Source organism: Microtus pennsylvanicus, chromosome 4 (genome assembly GCF_037038515.1).
Source record: "Microtus pennsylvanicus isolate mMicPen1 chromosome 4, mMicPen1.hap1, whole genome shotgun sequence".
NCBI lineage: Eukaryota > Metazoa > Chordata > Mammalia > Rodentia > Cricetidae > Microtus > Microtus pennsylvanicus.
The window spans coordinates 36,735,851-36,757,008 of NC_134582.1; the positions used below are offsets into that span (position 1 = coordinate 36,735,851).

The window sequence follows — 21,158 nt, forward strand, 5'->3', positions numbered from 1 at the left end:
TTACAAAACATTACAACTAAGAGAATGCCTTGAGTCTCAGAAGACAATGGAGACTTTGGAAGTTGGGCTAAATGCACTTTATATTATGGCACGACCAGGAGCCTGTGGGAACCAGGAAGTGGAATGTGGTGATTTAAATGAGAATGGCCCTCATAGGCTCACAAATCTGAATGCTTTGTCTCCAGTTGATAGAACTGTTTGGAAAGGATTAGGTAGTGTGGTCTTGTTGGAGAACATGCATCACTAGGGGTGGGCTTTGAGATTTTAAAAGCCCATGCCATTTCCTGTTAGCGCTCTCTCTCTCTCTCTCTCTCTCTCTCTCTCTCTCTCTCTCTCTCTTTCTCTCTCTCTCTCTCTCTCTCTCTTTCTCTCTCTCTCTCTCTCTCTCTGTCTGTCTGTCTGCCTGTACTTGTAGACTGAGATGTAAGCTCTCAGCTACTGCTCCAATGCCATGCCTGCTGCCTGCTGCCATGCTTCCTGCCACGATAGTCATGGACTCCAATTCTCTGTAAGCAAGCCCCAATAATGTCTTCTGTAGGTTGCCTTAGCCATGATGTCTTATCATGGCAACAGAAACGTAATTAAGACAGAAGTAACAAAGGGAGTAGCTCTAGAGAAACAGAATTATAAAGGCAAATTTTATTAAGTATCCAGAACAAACTTTAGAACTCACATCTACTACACATATAACTTTTTACAACCTGTGGAAAAAAAGGAAAATAATAATACTGGGTTGTTGCTTTTAGCATCTCTGGATAAACTGACAAGGGAAAGAATGAGTTTTATGATAAAAATTTGCCAACTTCTTGTATCTCAGGATACAGTGATAGAGAAAATAAATAACTCTGTGATCAAATTAACCAACTTATAGCATCCCTGGATATAGATAAACATAAATTCATTGCTACAGTTGACTGGCTCCAGATGCACAGACCAGTCTGAAAGTTGCTAAGCATGCCCTGGAAGAGAATCTTCTCTCCAGCAGCCATAGAACTCAGGTGGCAGAAAAATCAAACCAAAACCCTAGTTATATAATTGGCCGAATCACAACAAAAATTCAGTCTGGGGAGGTATCAGTAATTCAAGTAAGGGCATTGATTCATAAGGAATAGGGTCCTATAGCCTGGGATGGAGATGTGTGAGAGGGATCTACTGAGGCTGAGGACTCTGAACTTCAGATTCTGAAGGGTTTATCTCACCCAAGGAAACAATCTCTCCACCCTTAGCAGAGGATGCATTTCCACTCCTTAGTTTTGTAATGTTGACTTTGCCGCCTTTGCCCTAGGAAATTAATCTTTATTATATGCCCAACCAGGAGTAATATTCCCTGATGGAGATGCCAGACAAGATGATTATTCTGATAATTTTCTCGGGGCCCTCAAATAGTGGCCTCTATACCTATAACCACTCACCCATAAGTGGATACAATCTGTAAAGCAAAGGATAACGAGCCTATAGTTCATGACCCCAGAGAAGCTAAGTAATAAGGAGAACCCTAAGAGAAACAAACATAGATCCCCCTGGGATGGGAAATAAACAAGATCTCCTGAGAACATTGGGAGCATGGTGTAGGGGGGAAGGGAAGGCAGAATGGGAGAAGAAGGGGAGAAGTAGAGGGGGGGAGGACAACTTGAGGGAACAGGATAGCTGAGATGGGGAAAGGACAGAGATGGAGAGCAAGGAAAGAGATATCTTGATTGAGGGAGCCATTGTAGAGCTATCAAGACACCTGGCATTCCACAGCCCGAGGAGTGTGACTGTGGGTTGACATTCACAGAACTCACTGGTCTCACCATGCTCCCTGTGATTCTGAAGCAGCTGATCTAATTGGGCAATGAGATAGGTTTTTGAAGACACAATGACAGCACCGACTAGGTGGCAGTATCCTGGAGGGCTGGACCAAGATGCTCCAGATGCCAGTGTATGCTTTTCAATATATGGCATGATTTCTCCCCTAGTTAATATGCACAGCGCAGAAACCAAGGACTGGTAAAGGGACTAGTTCATTCACTGTCACCTTACTGGTTCACTAGGGGCATTTTTCCTTCCTTAAATTCTGCTGACCTAGAAGGTTTGGTTCCAGATATGTAGTGTTAGGAGCGACGGGGCTGCGTCCCCAGCACCCCGGCCGCCTGGCTAGCTTATGCCCTGAAATAACTACACACAAACTGTATTCATTTAAACACTGCTTGGCCCATTTCTATCTAGCCTCTTCTAGGCTAATTCTCACACCTGGACTAGCCCATTTCTAATTATCTGTGTAGCCCACGAGGTGGCTTACCAGGGCGATTCTAGCCTATGTCCATCCTGGGTCGGAGCTTCATCGCGTGTGCCCCAGAGAGCAGAGTTATCCCCACGTCCGCCCAGGAGAGGGGAGCATGGCATCTCTGAGCTCACTTCCTCTTACTCCCAGCATTCTGTTCTGTTTACTCCACCCACCTATGTTCTAACCTATCAGGGCAAGCAGTTTCTTTATTTAATTAACCAATGACCTTCCTCCATCACAGATGGAAGAACACTGCTGCCCGGGGATACAATGAGCATTCCTTTGAACTGGAAACTTAGACTTCCCCACTTTGACCTTCTGATGCCCTTAAGCCAACAGGCAGAGAAAGAAATAACAGTGTTAGGAGTAATCAACCCAGACTACTAATTGGATTCTGCACAATGGAGGTGAGGAAGATTATGTCTGGAGTACAAGAGATCCTGCAGGGCAGTGGTTCTCAACCTTCCTAATGCTGCGACCCTTTAATATAGTTCCCCATGTTGTGATGTATGGGGTGGTTTTGTGTGTCCGCTTGGCACACGCTAAAGTCTTCAGAGGAAGGAGTCTCAGCTGAGGAAATGCCTCCTTGAGATCCACCTGTAATGCATTTTCTCATTTAGTGATCAATGGGGGAGGGCCAGCCATGGTAGGTGGTGCCATTGCTGGGCTCCTGGTCCTGGACGCTATAAGAAAGTAGACTGAACAAGCCAAGAGGAGCAAGTCAGTAAACAGCTGCCCTCCATGGCCTCTACATCAGCTCCTACCTCCAGCATCCTGCCCTGTGTGAGTTCCGGTCCTGACTCCTTTCAGTGATGAACAGCAATGCTAAAGTGTAAGCTGAATAAACCCTTTCCTCCCCAACTTGCCTTGTAGTCATGGTGTTTCATTATAGGAACAGAAACCCTAACAAAAACATATGGTGATCCCCAACAATAAAATCATTTCATTGTTACTTTATAACTGTTTTTGGTACTCTTATAAGTTGTAATATAAATATCTAATATGAAGGATCTGACATGTGGCCCCAAACGGGTCTCAACCCACACAATGAGAACTGCTACATTAGGACATCTCTTGATGTTATCATTCTTATGATTAAAGTCAAAGGAAGCCGGGCGGTGGTGGTGCACGCCTTTAATCCCAGCACTCGGGAGGCAGAGGCGGGGGGGATCTCTGTGAGTTTGAGTCCAGCCTGGTCTACAAAGGGAGTTCCAGGACAGGCTCCAAAGCTACAGAGAAACCCTGTCTCGAAAAACCAAAAGAAAAAAATAAAGTCAAAGGAAAACAACAATAAACCAATCCAGGTAGGATGACAAAGGTCCTAGACCCTTCAGGAATGAAGGTATAGGTCACTCCTCCAGAAAAAAAATAAGATCTACTGAAGGGAGGAGGAGATAAAGAGTGGGTGGTAGAGGAAGGTAGTTATAAACACCTGCTAAGGCCATGTGACTAGTAGCAAAAAAAATTCTAATTGATTTGAGGGTTTCTGTCTTATTTGATAAGAATGTGTTATGCATATATGTGTGTGTGTGTGTGATATTTGTGTTTTTTTCCTCTGTGTTTTTATCATGTAGTGCAATACCAATTGAGGTACTACCAGTGGTTATATTTAAGTTATAAGACACTAAAAGAATGTCCCCCAAGTGACATGTCCACATATTATCAAATATATAATACATTTGTGGTTGTACATGGGATAGTTATATCACGTTAGATGTAATTATGACTTGGTTATTGCTTCTACTTAGGAATTAAGCATGACAAAGAAGATATTGTTGGTCAAGTTGACAAAAAAATGGACATGTAATGGCTAATTTGGTTGTCAACCTGACTACATCTGGAATTAACTAAAACCCAGGCAGCTGGGCACTCCTTAGGAAGGATTTTTCATGGTTGAATTGTTAAAGATCCACCTTAAACCTGGGCCACATGGAAGGGCATGGAAGAGGGAAGATTTTAATTTCTGCTTGCTTGTCCTCATTCTCACTGTCAAGTTCAGCATTCTGGTACTAAGACATTCCTTCACTAGTGTTAGAACATGCTTCTTCAGGAGTGCAACATGAACTGAAATCTGACAGCTCTTTAGGACTTTCTTGGGACTCCAGCACTAGATTGTGACTGCTGAGACATCTAGTTTTGTGGCCTGAACAGCTAGCTATGGGACTCTTGATCTTTCCATTAGGAGCCAGCCATAGATGGACTACTTGGTCTACAGCTTGTAAGCCACTCTGATAAATTCCTTTTGTGGGGGAGGGAAGGGAGGGAGAAAAAAAAGAGAGAAAATGTAAAATTCAATCAGTTCTGTTTCCTGTAGAGAGACCAGGCTAATGCAATACCAATAGCACTAACAAAGCATGGAGTGAGATGGTTCAGATAAGTGTATGATTTTTAATTTCAGTACTTACCTCCATAATCTGTAGGTCTGTATTTACAGTCCTCCCTACGACCCACACCAGAGCATCTACTGATTCTGGTCCATACCTGCAAAGCAATGAGGTGCCAGTCAGAGGACAATATTGCCTGGCAATGAAGCTGCATGTTTCAGCAATAGACAAATAGTACATATGTAGCCTCATCAAGATCACCCTCACAAATCAAAGTGAACATGTATGAACTTGTTCAATTTCACCTTGAAGTAGAAAATCTGTTATGTAGAGAACTAGAAACACTAAAGAAATATTTATATTTGTGCAACAAAACTTGCAGGTTTATTTAAATATTAGTATAATTATTAAAGCAACAATTATATGCATCTATTTGATGAGCAGTTAGAATTCATATCCAGTGTCTCAAAGCAAGAAACTTTACAAGTGTGTAAATAAATAAGTAAATTATGGCCCCACCAGAAATGATAGAAAATATGGAATAAATTTCAAAACCACTGACTAAATTGCCCTGTGGTATATTTAGAGCTTTGTTTGTTTGTTTGGCATGTTCATTTCTACCTTCTGAGTCTCAAGGTGTCTCAGTACCATGATTGTTCCAACTTCATTTAGAAAACAAAAATTGTCAAGAGTTTCAAGGAAAGAACAGATACATACCTGTACAAAGTACTGCTGTAGCATGGGGAAAAAAGAAGTTTTGGATGAATTAAAAAGAAAGCAAAATTGAAATATGATTATTATAGTGGACTAAACAAGAAATAGTCAAGTTGCTTTAGTAGTTAATATCCATAACTGATTTACTTAAAAACGGTAATTGTGAATTTTCAAATGATAAGAGTTATTGTAAGAGTTAGTTATCTACAGAAATCTGACTGAGAGGGAACTAGCACCTTAACCTCTCCAAGTCCTAGACATAATGGAAGCTGAAGCTCCCTGAGTGAACAGAACCCTGTGTACAATTCAGGCGAGCAAAGCTGGCGCTGTGGGCCAGGAGAGCAGCTCTTGGCTCTCCATTCTAATTATCCAAGTAGAGAAAAACTTATGAGATAATACAGGAATCAAGTTTCCGAACAGGAAATCTGTCTCCTGAACTAAAGAGGTGACTTCTCTACGAGACATGGGAGAAAGCAGACATCAAGAGGTAGGAGTGAGGGAGCAGGCCTGAGATAGCAAACTCCACAGGAGGAGGACTGAGTCAGTGACCTAGGCCAGAGCAGGCCTGAGACAGCTCTACTCTACAGGAGCAGAGCAAACCCTGAGAGAGCCAAGGAACCTCCAGGAACACAGAGTGACCAATGAGGTGACTGGAACAGGGGCACTGACTGTACTACGAGAAGCAACCAATTGAGCCATGGATCCACTGGCACCTGGAAGATTGATCACCAGAACCACAGATAGTCCCCACTACTCCAATCAGAGGAAAAGATGGGTAGATAAGGTAAGAACACATGCAACACCACAAAGAGCAACATGACACCAGTAATAACTAGTGACCCTACAACAACAAGACTTGAACCAAATATAAATGAAGCAGAAGAAAAATGGCCTAAAAAATAACTTTAGGAGAATGTTTGAGGCCCTTAAAAGGCAAAGTTCCCTCAAATAAATGGAGGAAAAGACAAACAAAAAATTGAAAGACATCAACAAATCTCTTAAAGAAAACCAAGAAAAAAACAATCAAACATATGAAAGAAATTATTCAAGACTTGAAACCTGAAATAGAGACAATAAAGAAAACACAAACTGCAGGAATTATAGAAACAGAAATCATGAGAAAATGATCATGAACCACAAATGCAAGCATAAACAGCAGAATACAAGAGATGAGAGAATCTCAAGCAGTGACAATACAATAGAGGAAATAGACTCATCAGTCAAAGAAAACATTAAATCTAACAAAAGCTTAACACAAAATATCCAGAAAATATGGGAAACCATGGGAAGACTAAACCTAAGAATAATAGGTATAGAAGAAGGAGAAGAAATTTAATTCAAAAGCACAGAAACTGTATTTAACAAAATCATAGACGTAAACTTCCCCAACCTAAAGAAAGGGATGCCTATGAAGATACAAGAAGCTTACAGAACATCAAATAGACTGGATCATAAAAAGTCCCATTGCCAAATAATAAAACACTAAACGTACAGAATAAAGAAAGAATATTAAAAGCTGCAAAGGAAAAAGGCCAAGTAGCATATAATGGCAGACCTATCAAAATTAAAACTGACTTCTCTTGAAAACAGTGAAAGCCAGAAGGTCTTGGTCAAGTGTTATGCAGACATTAAGAGACCACAGATGCCAGCCCAGACTACTATACCCAGCAGAACTTTCAATCACCATAGAAGGACAAAACAAGATATTTCATGACAAAAATAGATTTAGCCAAATCAGAGAAACAGTACCCTTCTCAATAGCTACAAATAGCATAAAATATCTCAGAGTAACTCTAACCAATCAAGTGGAATGACAAGAACTTTAAATCTTTGAAGTAAGAAAAAAGAAAGCATATGAACAAATGATGTTGGCATAACTGGCTATCAACATGTAGAAAATGAAAATAGATCCATATCTATCACTATGTACAAAACTCAAGTCCAAATGGATCAAAGACTTCAACAAAAAGCCAGCCACCCTGAACCTCATAAAAGAGAATGTGGGAAGTACACTTGAACACATTGGCACAGGAGACCACTACCTAAATATAACCCAAGTAGTACAGACACTGAGAGCAACAATTAATAAATGGGACCTCCTGAAACTTAGAAGCTTCTGTAAAGCAAAGGACATGGTTAACAAGACAAAACGACAGCCCCTTTGGATATTACTATGGTGATTTCTTAGAAAATTAGGAAACAATCTTCCTCAAGACTCAGCAATACCACTTTTAGGTATATACCCAAAGGATGCTCAATTGTATCAGAAGGACATATGCTCAACTATGTTCACAGCAGCATTGTTTGTCATAGCCAGAACCTGGAAACAACCTAAATGCCCCTCAACCAAAAAATGGATAAGGAAAATGTGGTACATTTACACAACGGAATACTACACAGCAGAAAAAAAATAATGACACCTTGAAATTTGCAGGCATGTGGATGGATCTAGAAAACATCATATTGAGTGAGGTAATCCAGACCCAGAAAGATAATTATCATATGGGTTCACTCATAAATGGTTTTTAGACATAGAGCAAAGAAAACCAGCTTACAAATCACAATCCCAGAGAACCTAGACAACACTGAGGACCCTTAGGAGAGACCTACATGGATCTAATCTACGTGAGAAGTAGAAAAAGACAAGATTTCCTGAGTAAATTGGGACCATGGGGACCATGGGAGAGGGCTGAAGGGGAGGGGAGATGGAGGGAGGGGAGCAGAGAAAAATGTATAGCTCAATAAGATCAATAAAAAAGAAACTCCAAATAAAAGCATAAATAAATTACAAAAAAAGAGGTAGGATTGAGAGCCGCCCTGGTGGCTGTGTCAGTGTGGGCAGGCTCAGTATAGCTGGTCCTGCCCCTTACTGGCTGACAGCAAAAATCAGGGGTGAGTTTTGTACCACCCAGAAGATTTGGCAAGGTGTGGGAGCAGCTGCTGGAATCCCTGGGTTATCCCACTTCTTACCAACTTCAGGAACTGTTTTTGAGTAATACATGGTTTATTGCTCTTGCTTTGGAGAATGTTCTCTTGCAATATTGCTGATCAAAACATATACAGTATAAATGGCCTATCCTTACCAGTTTCCAACAATTCTAATTATTATGAAGACAGAAACCAATGCATGCCAACATAGTTTTCTTATTGACTTATTTTCAGACAAGGCCCCACTATTTAGCCCTTACTGTCCTAGAAATTGCCTCAAATGCACAGATAGCTGTCTGCCTCTGCCTCCCACATGCTGGGATTAAAAGTGTGCACCCCATACCTAAAAAAGGGAACTAGGAACAACGAGTTAATATGTGTTCATGAGTGCTTGAGACAATGAACAAACATATCCAGGACCCTTCCATGCCTGGCTCAAGAGTAATGCATGCATGTTTGCACATATGTTATGATAATCATTTGCTAAAAACAGAAAACATAGGCTAAAGGTGGTATTATAAAGTGACTATCCACCATAAATGTTCAAAGCAACACATTGATATTGCTTGATAAACAATGTCTGTAACATTATTTGTTATTTGAGTCTGTTGGAGTCAGTGACTTAATCCCTTGTAAAACTCTGTTAAAGATGTCTGTAAAGAATTCCTTGTTCTTTCCTCCATTTGATGTTTTCTGTGCTGCTCAATAAATATAGGCAAAAGCCATTTGTTAGGGACAGACACACACTCAGACAAGACAGACACACTAGGACAAAAGCAGACACAAGGGCAGCATACAGGCAGGCACAGATTAAGTCTTGTTCAATAGACAGAATAAAAGATGCAAATGGGGAATTGTAAACATAAGTCACAGAACAATCCCACAGGGCGGTGGTGGCGCACGCCTTTAATCACAGCACTCGGGAGGCAGAGGCGGGAGGATCTCTGTGAGTTCGAGACCAGCCTGGTCTACAAGAGCTAGTTCCAGGACAGGCTCCAAAACCACAGAGAAACCCTGTCTCAAAAAAACCAAAAAAATAAGAAATAAACAAAAAAAAGAATTTAAATCTTTCTACTGAGAACTCAAGAACAATGGCAATGGGTTTTTGATCCTACTGCACGTACTGGCTTTGTGAGCCTAGGCAGTTTGGATGCTCACCTTACTAGACCTGGATGGAGGTGGGTGGTCCTTGGACTTCCCACAGGGCAGGGAACCCTGATTGCTCTTTGGGCTGATGAGGGAGGGGGACTTGATCGGGGGAGGGGGGAAATGGGAGGTGGTGGCAGGGAGGAGGCAGAAATCTTTAATAAATAAGTAAATAAAACAAAAAAAAACAGAAAAAAAACAAAACAATCCCACACCAGTTTGGAATTATGATTAATAAAAGGGTTATTCATTTAAGGGGAAAACTTATAGATCACTGTCCTAGACAACAGCCTTCTGAGTGACCAGGAACAGAGTCTAATAGCCGGAAGCCGAGCGGGAAGCAAGAGAGAGAGAGCAGGGCTACCGCTGCTTTTTAAAGTAAAAGAGACCATGCCCAAGTGGCTTATATCTTAAAAGCTATTGGCTGAAGGAGTGGAAGAAATTCCCACAGCATCTTTCCCTTTCGTTTAAGTAAGAGAGTTCCAAACCCAATACAAAACAATATACACTAGGAACAGATATCAAGTATAAGATTAGAATTACAATCAGCATAAACAATATTAAGCAAGGAGCATATGCTAAATGTTTTAATAAACATTCTATCCTAAGGAGTCTAAGTCTTGTATTGGAAATGGCTTGGCTACATCATAAGAGGATGGTAACTACGACTATCTAATCTTCAACCCCATCAAAGGCCTGAGAAGGGAGATAATATTACTTGAGCAGGCAGGAAATACAATCAAGTAGCTTCCAAAGTGAGCAATATATGACAGAGACAATTAGCTACCTGAGCAATCACCCAAAGTCTCATTTTGCAATGTTGAAGCAACCAACTTTGGCTATGGCCTAGTGTAATTGACAGACCATTTTTAGAGGCAGGAAATTTTTTAAAACCATTTTATCCTGTCTTGGCAAGATTTGACAGTTCCTGCTTATCCATTTCCGGATATCATGTAACTTGTCTGTGGTTAAGGCATTGTCAGTTTCTTGCCCAAAGGCCAGTTTTGCCAAGAAGAAAACAAGCTCCAAGTAGAGTGCCTTTGGTGTTCAACATTCTCTTCGGAATAGATTGGTGCTGTCAGAAGCAGTCATGTCTCATGTCAATAGAACTCTAAGTTATTTAAATGCCATTTTCCACAGACCCTTGAAGTTGAAGATTACCTATCTAGACAGAATACAATTTCTATGTCTTTAAAGAACCTAATTGATCTAACTGTATGCACAGCAAGCATGAACAACTATTGACCTATAATAATTAATACCTGTATAACTTAAAGACTAAAACTTCATGTCAGAATATTAAATAACCTGTAAACAAATGTGCAACAAATGAGGAAAATGACCTCAAAATGTAAACAATATATAAGTATCTTGATCAGAGGTAGGAGTAATATATAATGCAATATGAAAATATATCCTAAAAGTTGTAGCAATATACAAAATGTCCTAAACAGAGATAATAACATACATATATACAATCTGACAAAATAACATTGTATAGGTGTACAAATAATGTAAACAAAAGTAACAAATATAATTTGAACTTGTATCAATATATAAAAACTATACCAATGTAAATTATCTATGAATAATAGCTCAAAAGTCTTCACTCTATTACCCACTATTATTATCCCCTTCTTTTTTTTTTAACAAACATAGTTTTCACCTCAACCCTCTATCTAATAAAAATAAAAATCAACAATCCCTAAACAGTGTTCCCAACCCTATTGACAAACTTTTTTGAGATGGGGCATCATCTTCTAGAATCGTGCTGCATAGGCACTGCACTATGATGGGGATTTAAAAACCACTCAGGAAAGAGCAAACCAGGCAGGCAGAGACTGTTTGGCCCATGGAGCCCAGGAGGCATGGAGTTTAAATCCACATGGGCACCAGGTATAGACGTACATCACAAAACAATCCCACACCAGTTTGGAATTATGATTAATAAAAGGGTTATTTATTTAAGGAGAAAACTTATAGATCACTGTCCTAGACAACAGCCCTCTGAGTGACCAGGAACAGAGTCTAGTAGCTGGAAGTGGAAGTGGAGAGAAACGGAGCTACTACTGCTTTTTAAAGCAAAAAAAGGTCACGCCCAAGTGGGCTGGTACCTTAAAGGCTATTGGCTGAAGGAGTGGAAGGAGCTCCCGCGGCAAGGAATCAAATGCTGCGGGCTCACTCTTGGTTACAGGACACCAAGAGGAAGACTGATTTCTTTCCTTAAAACAACACTGATGTATTCTTGGTAACTCTGAGTTTGTCCTTGACACATTCAAATCAACTGTGCTGTTAGCTTACTAGGGGAAACCTTAGGCTTTATCAAACACAATTGCTGCCATTTTGTAGAGAACAAACGAAACCTTCAATGTCAATTAGTAGACAAAGGAGTGACCAGTTGCAGCTTGAGGTGACAGAGCTGGACAGCATTGTTTCTCATAGCTCTCTTTCCCCTGGGAAGCAGGTCTACGAGCAAATGTACTTTACTGGCATTGGTATATTTGTGACGAGGCTCAGGAAGGCTGTGCCTCTAAGATATTAGAAAGCTGCAATGGTAGAAAACATGGGTTTCTTTCTTGGAAACTTTATTATGCTAAAATAAATGGTAAGTTTATAAAACTAAAATAATGGATCGTAAAAATTTTTTGAAGCTGTGCCTTTTGAATCTGCTTTGTCATGAAGATCGGTGATATATTCATGGTCAATGCAGACTATGACTTCAATAAGCCATAGCTATTCTGATGTGTAAAGAGCTAAGTAAACATTCTTATGTCATTTAAGTATATGTGTTTTTTTTATTTGAACTTCTGCTTTCAACAATACATAAATTTTACTGTTTATTCAGACAAAACATTAGCAAAATTGAACAACTCTCCTAATATAAATCAAACCATAAAAATAAATGTACTCAATTACATTTGTTTTTAAATTAAAGCAAATTTAACTGAGTATAAAATACTCTTTTTAGTAGAATGTGCAAAATGAGTACACTAAATTCAATTTACTGTAAATATAGCATCTTCTATGAATTTAGTGTTCAATGGAATAAAATATAGAAGTAATGATGCCACAATTAAAAGTTACTGCACTAATAATCCTAAAAACTTCATGAAGATAGTAAGACCCATTTAGAAGTTTATTTTTAGGAATTCCTTCTATAATTGTATTTACTGTGCTTATATAGGTAAATTAAATCAATTGTGAGACAATCGTCTCCTTTGAGAGTAGAATTTAAGCCTTAGTAGGAAATTGCCACCACTTCCCTGTTCTCTAAAGGCAAGAAAAATTCTTGTGAGAAATAAAAATGAGAAGTGAAGCCACAGAAATTAAAAGCAGTCTTTCCCATTATTAAGGCCCTTGAGGTAGGGCACAGACTCAGTGCAGAAAAAAATTGCACAAGTACTCGAAAAATATCATTGTATGTCTCTCCCTGGTTTCTGCTACTCTTGACATCGTTATGGGACATGTGGCAGAATAACTGAGCCGAGCAACCTTGGATTTTGAAGTGAGAAATCTGTTTGGCTAGAAACAAGTTCTCATGGTTTATTTTCCAGTTTAGCGATGTCCCTGGCTAACGAGGTGCCAATGTGAGGACAGCATCATAGAAGGACACGAGCTCGCTCCATGGCCCAGGTGACACTGTATATTTATTTCGGGACTTAGTGAGTTGTTTAATGCCATTTTAAGTTTTAATTTGCACCCAGTCTTTGCGCGAAACAAAATGATGGAGGGACTAGTTTGGTTTTTCATTGAGTGAAAGAACTTCTGTGACATAGCCAGACTGAAGGTGACTTCTCCCTAGTCAGTAACTGAGGGACCATGAGCAACAACCACAGCCTATGTTTGGGGTGTTCATTGGACCCCACTGACCAACATTTGGAAAAGAGATCAATCATACCTGGCACTGGACTCTTTGCTTGCTAGCCTATGGTGTCTGGAAGGAGCCTTGGATCCCCTTTATGGAAAGGCCTACATCCAAGCGCATCCTGGCAGCACTGAGTGGATTAAGTGGATTAACAAAGAAAAAGAACACACGACATGGAAAAATGAGGGTGGGAAGGGAACGGATCTGATCAAAACACATCTTACACATGCTTGAAATTTTCAAACAATAAAAAAATTCTTATCCAAACTGTATTCTCTGATCAAAATAGGAAAAAAAAACAATTAATGACTGAAATGAAACCGAGTCTTGGGTTCCTTCTTACCTTTCACTCACAGCTGGCCAGTTGTTGAGTAGAAAGTCCTTGGCAACGTACTGGCCAACTTCAGATGCTGCCACAGCTTCTATTACATTTGTTTCATTAAAAGGATTTGGGTTCACGGTGACGACATACTCCATGAATCTACGAGAATCCAGTTGTAAAATATAAACAAGCTTTAAAAAGGCTTTGAAAAGCGCGAGGTTCTGCTGGATGATGGTGGCGCACGCCTTTAATCTCTGCACTCAGGAGGCAGAGGCAGGCGGATCTCTGTGAGTTCGAGACCAGCCTGGCCTACAGAGCAAGTTCCTGGACAACCCAGAGTTATACAGTAAAACCGTATCTCGAAAAACCAAAAAAATAAATTAATAAGTAAATAAATAAATAAATATTTAAAAAGCTCATGGTTATAAGTTAATAATGTACAAATATGACAAGTATGTTTGTTTCCCTTTTCCTCTTTTTTGAAATATGAATTACGTTTCTCCAGCAAGAATGTGTACGGTAAATTGGCCATCTCACCTGTTAAGTATCCAGGGCTCTTTACTGCAGCTCATTGCAGGAATGAGACGGCTCCCTCTCTCTTCTTTTTCCTTAGTTATATTGATGTAAAAACTAAACAGAAAGTCCCACTCCTTGACAGTACCCAAAGCAATGCCGTTGCATAGAGCCACTCTTTGAATCGGATGAGGTATTCTGGAAGGCATAACAGGAGAAGGCATTCCCTGTGGTAGCTCAGGACCACACTTATCCAAGTAGCCACATATTCAGATGCAGACATTTAGTAAAGTTACTTGATATCTGAGCCATAAAGATTAAAGAGCTAAAGGAGCAAGTGGGGGAGCTATTGTTAGCATTATGATAAGAAAAGGTCATTTGTTTAGCAGAGTAGTTGAGTCTTCAAAGAAGTAAATTATAATAGCACAGCACACATTAATAAAGAAGATTGGTCTTGGCCTTCTTTATCACGTTGCCTTAGAGTCCATCTGAGGTGGCAAATGAAAGGCAATAAAGTCCCAAACACCAGCGTCTCTGTTCTTAATGAGACTGCAGACTCAGATGGGAGGCTCTGACATGTCCACAGATAAAACATTACCAAACAACCCTAAAGAGGAACCTATTAAGATGTAAAACTAGCCCTGCCAAACTGTAAGTGCTTAGTGGAAGAATAATCCATCAACAGCCAAAGGCCTCAGTCTCAAGTCACTACTGAATGAGTCCTAATCTGTAGTTACCCTCAGACCTAATTTAGATCATCTCTTTTCCCTTGGGAGGCAGACAAAGCAGATCTCTGTGAGTTTGAGGCCAGCCTGGTCTACAGAGCGAGCTCCAGGACAGCCAGGGCTACACAGAGAAACCCTGTCTCGAAAAACAAACAAACCAACAGTAATTTTTTTTCCAGGAAAGGGTGTCTGAAAAGGAATTGAGAAGCTCAAACAAGTGCAAGCAAAAACGATCACTCCCAACTATCAGCACCACCACCAGGGTGGAGACACTGCGGGCGCTGACACAGGAGCGGAGCAAGGGGAGCGACACTGTAGCCCTTACGCAATCTCTGGGTCAGCCATCCATTTTCTGAAGAGCTCTTTGGACAACTGGAGACAGTCTTCAAGACCCAACCAACAGGCAGTTTCAAACACTTTTTCCACTGATAGTCTTGAAGGAAAAGACAAAGCGGAGCTGTTAATTTTGAAGTATCACCCTCATTTTCTCTGCTTCTAAGAGTGTGTGTTTCACACGACAATTAGAACTTTAAAATATCCTCTAGCAACACTGAGTTTTTCTCTTTTTTAAAAAAATAGCTTTTATAATGATGAACTTATTAAAGATTCATAAAAAACATTTTCAGAGAATTTTTGGGCACCAGAAAAGCTCCTAACAAATATTATCTTTTAAAATTAGAAGGAAATTACTACCCTCACTCATCTCCCTCAAAGACGCATGGGTGTGCACATCCTCCACACCTGCTGTCAATTTTCTTTCCCCTCTTTTACAATAATCCATTTGTGGATTAAAAATATCTGTAGCCTATCTGATATAAGACGCTGAAAAGTTTTCTTTCGGATCTAATATGCTAAGATGTTATCTCCATTCAGGAAAAGTTCCTTTATCCCCCTATACAATTTGCTTTCCCTGGCTAAGCATCAAATGAGTTCAGAACAAGAACAAACACAAGAAAGCCATGCTTTGGTGTGTGTCTTGCTACAGTCACCAAGTTTGGGGTCTCAGCAAAAGAAGCCAGTGTCCTTTGTCCCACCCTCCGGTCTCAACTCTGCTCCCTCTGACATTATGATAAGCAGTTTTGGAATGTGCACAGATGGAGGTCCCCTGACAGATACTCTTAGAAATCTGTTTATGTGTTCTCTTTCTCTCCCCACCCATCCCAAACTTGGGCTAGCTGCAACAAGATGGGATTCTGTGAAAATCAGCCTCTCCCAGAAGTTGCTGGAGCAGAAACACTAGCCCGGGATGCTACGAAATGTAAGCTACTTTAGTCTGCTTTAGGATAGCCTAGTCTGTGTCTGGTTAACACATGTGCTGCATGGTTGAGTATCTTTGTGCCTTCCAGTTCATTCACACAATCCTCCCATACACACACTGTCTATGTACCTACCTATCCAATTCTACGGGCTTCTAATAGACTCTGGCATTAACTTCTACTCCCTCAGCAGGCTACTACTAAGAAAGAATGATTATATACTAAGAAAGAATGATTATATTTTTGTGTATCTTTACTACTTGTTTGGTGTGAGTGGTTTAAGATTGATGTTTCTAGAAGCTGTAGCTATAGTTGTTGACTACCATCCATCCACCTCTAAGTCTAGAAGTCTGACATCCATACACAAACAGAACAGAAGTACCATAGCCTCATGTTGCCTTTCACCCCCTCCTAAACCATCATGAAAATGTATGGAGTCCCCATAGGACAGTGATTTCCAGTAATTAAGCATGATCATATACAAGTGACTGATAAGTACTGATTGTCATCCTAGTTCATATTTGCATCCGGGTGCACTTCTTGCTCACAAGAATACAGAGAAGTATTAGGTAACTAGCTAGACACTAGCAGGCTGACAGCACCGGAAGGATGGACCCCATCTCATAATCAGCCCTAAGCCCTCATCCCTGTGTCTCTAGTAACACCCAAGTTTTGCAGTGATGGATAAAGGCGAGGGAAGTATCACAATTGTCTCTCTGAGAAAGTTAAGACACCATAGAAAGAGGAGGAAGGTGCAAGTAAGTAGTGGGGCTTTATTGAGGCCCACCCATTGCAAAGGTTGTTTCGTCCTCGTAAAACATGTATTTTTATAGATTTTTCTTTAATTCTTTTTTATCTGCTTCGCTCTATAAGTTTTGGTCAAAAGACCAGGATAAGAGTTGTGTCTCTAACCCTGTGTAGAGATGTGACCTTATGAATTGCCAGAAAAATTCCTGCCTAGCAGGAGGCTCTCTGGTAAAGAGCAAGTTTCTTCTCTTGAGTGTTAATCCAGACTGGCTGCCTATACGGAAATGGCCCCTCAGAAAAGGTTTAGTTTTCAACATACACTGACGTGTAGGTAGGCACAACTCTCTTGATGTCATCTTTCATCCCTTAAGGTTACCCCTCTTTACTCTGCAGGAAACTCTGTCTTCTACACGAAATCCTGTGTGTCTTGTCTGATTTTTTACAATGGAAAATACAAAGAGTAGGGAGCCAAGAAGTATCCAGACAAAGTCCACTTTTCCCTTGGTAGATGGCCTTAGCACAACCCTTCACCCATACCAGGACACACTTAAGGTTTCCGTCAGTAATTTCAATTTTGCAAACACAGAGTTTAAACTTCCATGTGTGCATGCATGTGCCTTGCAGGTCGATTAACTCAAGCTACTGCTTCCTCTGAAAACACACAGGTCTGGAGTTACAATTCTCAAGTAGCATACAAACTCAGGAATAGGTACTAAGATTTTAGTTATTAAAAAAGATTCTCTTTTACAAATCTGGAAGCTTATCCATTAAGATGAGTTATTTTATTCAGTTTTGATGAATTAAAAATACTCACAGAGCTAAATAATCATCTTGTAATGCTGTCACATTTTTTCGAATTAAAGTTGAACAAGTATTCCATATTGAGTTAATTCTCTTTAGTAAATACTTCTATAAACCACAAAGAAAAGTTACAATTATTTTTGGCACAAAACACTGAGTTCTCAGCATATTATTATTTATCTGAAAGATATTAATAGAGAAACGACAGACTTTTTTTCAGAAATGATCTTTGTCACTGAATATACTGATTTATTTTTAAACTTCTTCAGGTTCAGTTACTTCACACATAAAATCACAAGAAATAGCACAGAGTGAAAGCCTAGTAAATGTTAGCAATTGCTCTCGTTTGCTAGCAGCCTAAATGTATCATCTGGCAAATACAGAAATCAGGCACTCATTAACATGACTGAGAACCAACTAGATGCTATCCATCCACTGAAACTCTCTGAGGCAGCCCAACTGTCACTTGTACTGATTTGGCCAAAACCAGTCATCAGAAGCCAGAGACCCTCCTGTAAGTCACCCTCCTTACATTCGGTTAAGCTCCCCACACCACTTTGGATACTAGGAAAGGGAGCATCTGGATGGAACCTGGGATGTTTACAACATCACCCTCAGAATGACCCAGAAACTCACTCACAATCATCACTCTCTGGTTGGCTCGTGGACCTTGGCTGCCCAGCGGTCGCTTCTAAACATCTATTCTCATCTTCCTTCCAAATCCTACTGAAGAGCTACTGATGGGAATTTTCACTTTTCTATTCCTTCACTGATGGTAACATATCATCATTTTATTCATAAGTGTTAATTTCTTTCTCTCCCTAATAGTGACAGTGGCTTTGAAACTCTTATTTTTCTGGATGAATTTGCTGATTCCCTTAAGACATAAGTATTGGGGTCATGAACACAGGATTGATTAAAAAAAAACTATTGATTTGCCTACAAATCTCTTTAGGAAATTGTTCCTGATATATACTGTTTTTCTATAAGAGGAAGATATATAAATTTCTACCACTTCTGGGATTCTTTTTTCTTTTCTTCTTTCTGTCTTTTTGTTTGTTTGTTTTTTAGATTCATCCTCACTTCACTAAGAATGTAAAACCCTGCCAAGCTTCTCCCTCACTCATCTCTAAGGACCTGTCTATGGCTAATAGATTTTTTTTTCTGAGAATAATCACTTGCGGCTAAAAAGAAATAAATCACCTAACATCTGGAATGAATAGAGCATTGCTTTTGGAAAGGCCTGTTGCACAGATTGTGGCCAGAACACAGAGAGAGACAAAGAGGGTTGGTTTAAAAGCCACATAACAAAGCGTGAAATTACCTTCAATAATGGGTATATAGCATAGTTGTTCACATCAGAAATAACATCCCTGTTTATCAAGTTTACCAAGACTTCAAACCACACTACGATCTCATCTTCTTCAGCAAGGTACTTGGTTAAATCAAGTGCTGTCTCAATTTCAATATAATTGTTTCTGTTTGGTTTAAAAAAACACACACTCAAAAAGCCTTGACCTGCTAAAAGATCTTATCTCTTTCCATATCTGCTCCATTTTTCAATGTCTAACTTCAACAAGATGTATGGCCAAACAAAGTAGAAGGGTGACAGACGTCCCAACATATCTGTAACACAGAACTTAACAAATGCTGCCAGGCTTTTGTATCCACCTGGATCATTCAGACATCCACACGACAAGCTGTAGAAAACCCAGGCCAATTGCTGAGTTATGGAATATTGAGTATTTGTTGTGTGTTCTTACAAAAAAATATACATCCCATTCAAGAGTATCAATCATGAGCATTCTTGGTCTAATGCTTCGGCCAGCTGCTGGTGGGCAGAGAAGCCAGCATGTGATACCATAGTTGCCTGCAGCTGAGAGCATCATGGGAGTTCAGCTGCTACCTAGGAAGTCAAGGAGGGGTCTCAGAAAGTTCTCAAAGCAAAAGCATACACATGGAAGCACCGCAGGGAAAGGGAAAGTCAGAGAAGGCCTCAGGACAGCAACACTTGAGGAGAACGCCCAAGGCCATGTGTAAATTGACAGAGGTAGAGAAGGAGAAATCGTGAGGAGCAGAGCGGGTGGGCTGGCAAAGCCAAGAGGCAGGACGTCTTGTGTGCAGTGAGAGGTGAAACTAGCTGATCAGGTCCTTCTGTGTCTAATGAGAAACAAAGATAAGGGATCAGGTGGCTCAAATCTTAGGAGAACATTGAAAAGCAGGATAAAGAGTTAAGATTTCTTGGGAAACCTAGGGTTTTTGAGCAACCAAAATAATGTGGTAGACACCTAAAACATCTACGGTTGCAATGCTGAAAGGCATTTAAGTTCCATTAGGAACTCAAAGTAACTAAGGGTTGAAAGCTAAGGAAAGAGACTAGATGAAAGATAATAGAAATGGCTTAGTACATAAGCAGTAAAAGTAGTAAGGTGTCTCTGAGGTTTCAGGTTTTGGCAATGGGAGGAATAGTGGTACTTGTCACACACACATACAGGAGAGAGAGAGAGAGACAGACAGACAGAGAGAGAGAGAGAGAGAGAGAGAGAGAGAGAGAGTCCAAAATAATATAATATTCAGTGGTTAAGGTAATGGGTTGAAATGACTAAACATAAGACAAGGAAGAAAAGAGGGTGAGATGTCCATTTAGAACATAATTAAGTATCTTATGTTCTAAAATCTTAGCATCTGACTGAGCCTTGCACCTAATAAGACAACTGCCTAAATCATAAGACCAAATGAGTCATCCCATGAAAAGAAGGATGATGACACAAACATAGTCGTGCTTAAAGATGCTCACAGTGGTAGGAAGAAGTGAAGTCAGAAGAGCAAGCGTTTGTGTCAACATGTCAAGAAGCCAGAAGGATGAGGCCTGGAGGGTGAGGCCAGCCGTACCCAAGCCTTAGTCACTCCAGAGCGATTGTCAGCCAGGCATTGAGCAACAGGTGCAGAGGGAACAGTCAGCAGAGAAATGACCAATACTCACACATGTGGCAGGCATGAGGGAGGACACGCTAGGTAATTTATTATATAATAAAGAACATATATACTAAAATACGAAAATTAAAGAATAGACATGTTCTTTATATAGACAAAGGATATGTATATCTTTCATTTTATTGAATAAATATTTAAATCCTGGACATATAATAATATTTCTGGTTAAACAGGGCCATGACTTACACTAAACAAACCTCGTACATACATATAAAATTTATAATTCTGTAGTGTATCAGAATATAACCCAGATATCACTATTATTATAGCTGTCAGCTATCACCTTGCATAACTTCAAGATCTAAGTGCTTAGTCTATCTATATACAACAATTTACGTTATAACATCCCACTGAGGACATAGAATTCAGCCCTAATCTTATGTTTATTTGTTGGTTGTATGTGTGTGCATTTCACTGTCTGGCAGCAATCCTCCTGCGTTATGAGCTGAATTGCGGGTTTGAGCAATCACGTCCTGCTTTTGACCTTATCCTCAACTAGTTAAGGCCTCTGCATACTAAAGAACCAATTTCACAGTCACAGTCTATCATTTTTAGAA

At 40.0% G+C, this 21,158-nt stretch overlaps 1 protein-coding gene across 1 annotated transcript in view; it reads right to left on the minus strand.

The window, feature by feature from the left end:
- Positions 1-21,158, minus strand: part of Lvrn (laeverin) — a 56,218-nt gene that overhangs the window by 3,082 nt on the left and 31,978 nt on the right. The window contains exons 14-19 of the mRNA XM_075970850.1: positions 18,932-19,085; positions 17,621-17,715; positions 15,129-15,236; positions 14,103-14,276; positions 13,587-13,724; positions 4,672-4,747 (exon numbers count right to left, since the gene is read on the minus strand). Of these exons, the coding sequence (XP_075826965.1) occupies positions 4,672-4,747; positions 13,587-13,724; positions 14,103-14,276; positions 15,129-15,236; positions 17,621-17,715; positions 18,932-19,085 (745 nt within the window). The remainder of the gene's footprint in view (positions 1-4,671; positions 4,748-13,586; positions 13,725-14,102; positions 14,277-15,128; positions 15,237-17,620; positions 17,716-18,931; positions 19,086-21,158) is intronic.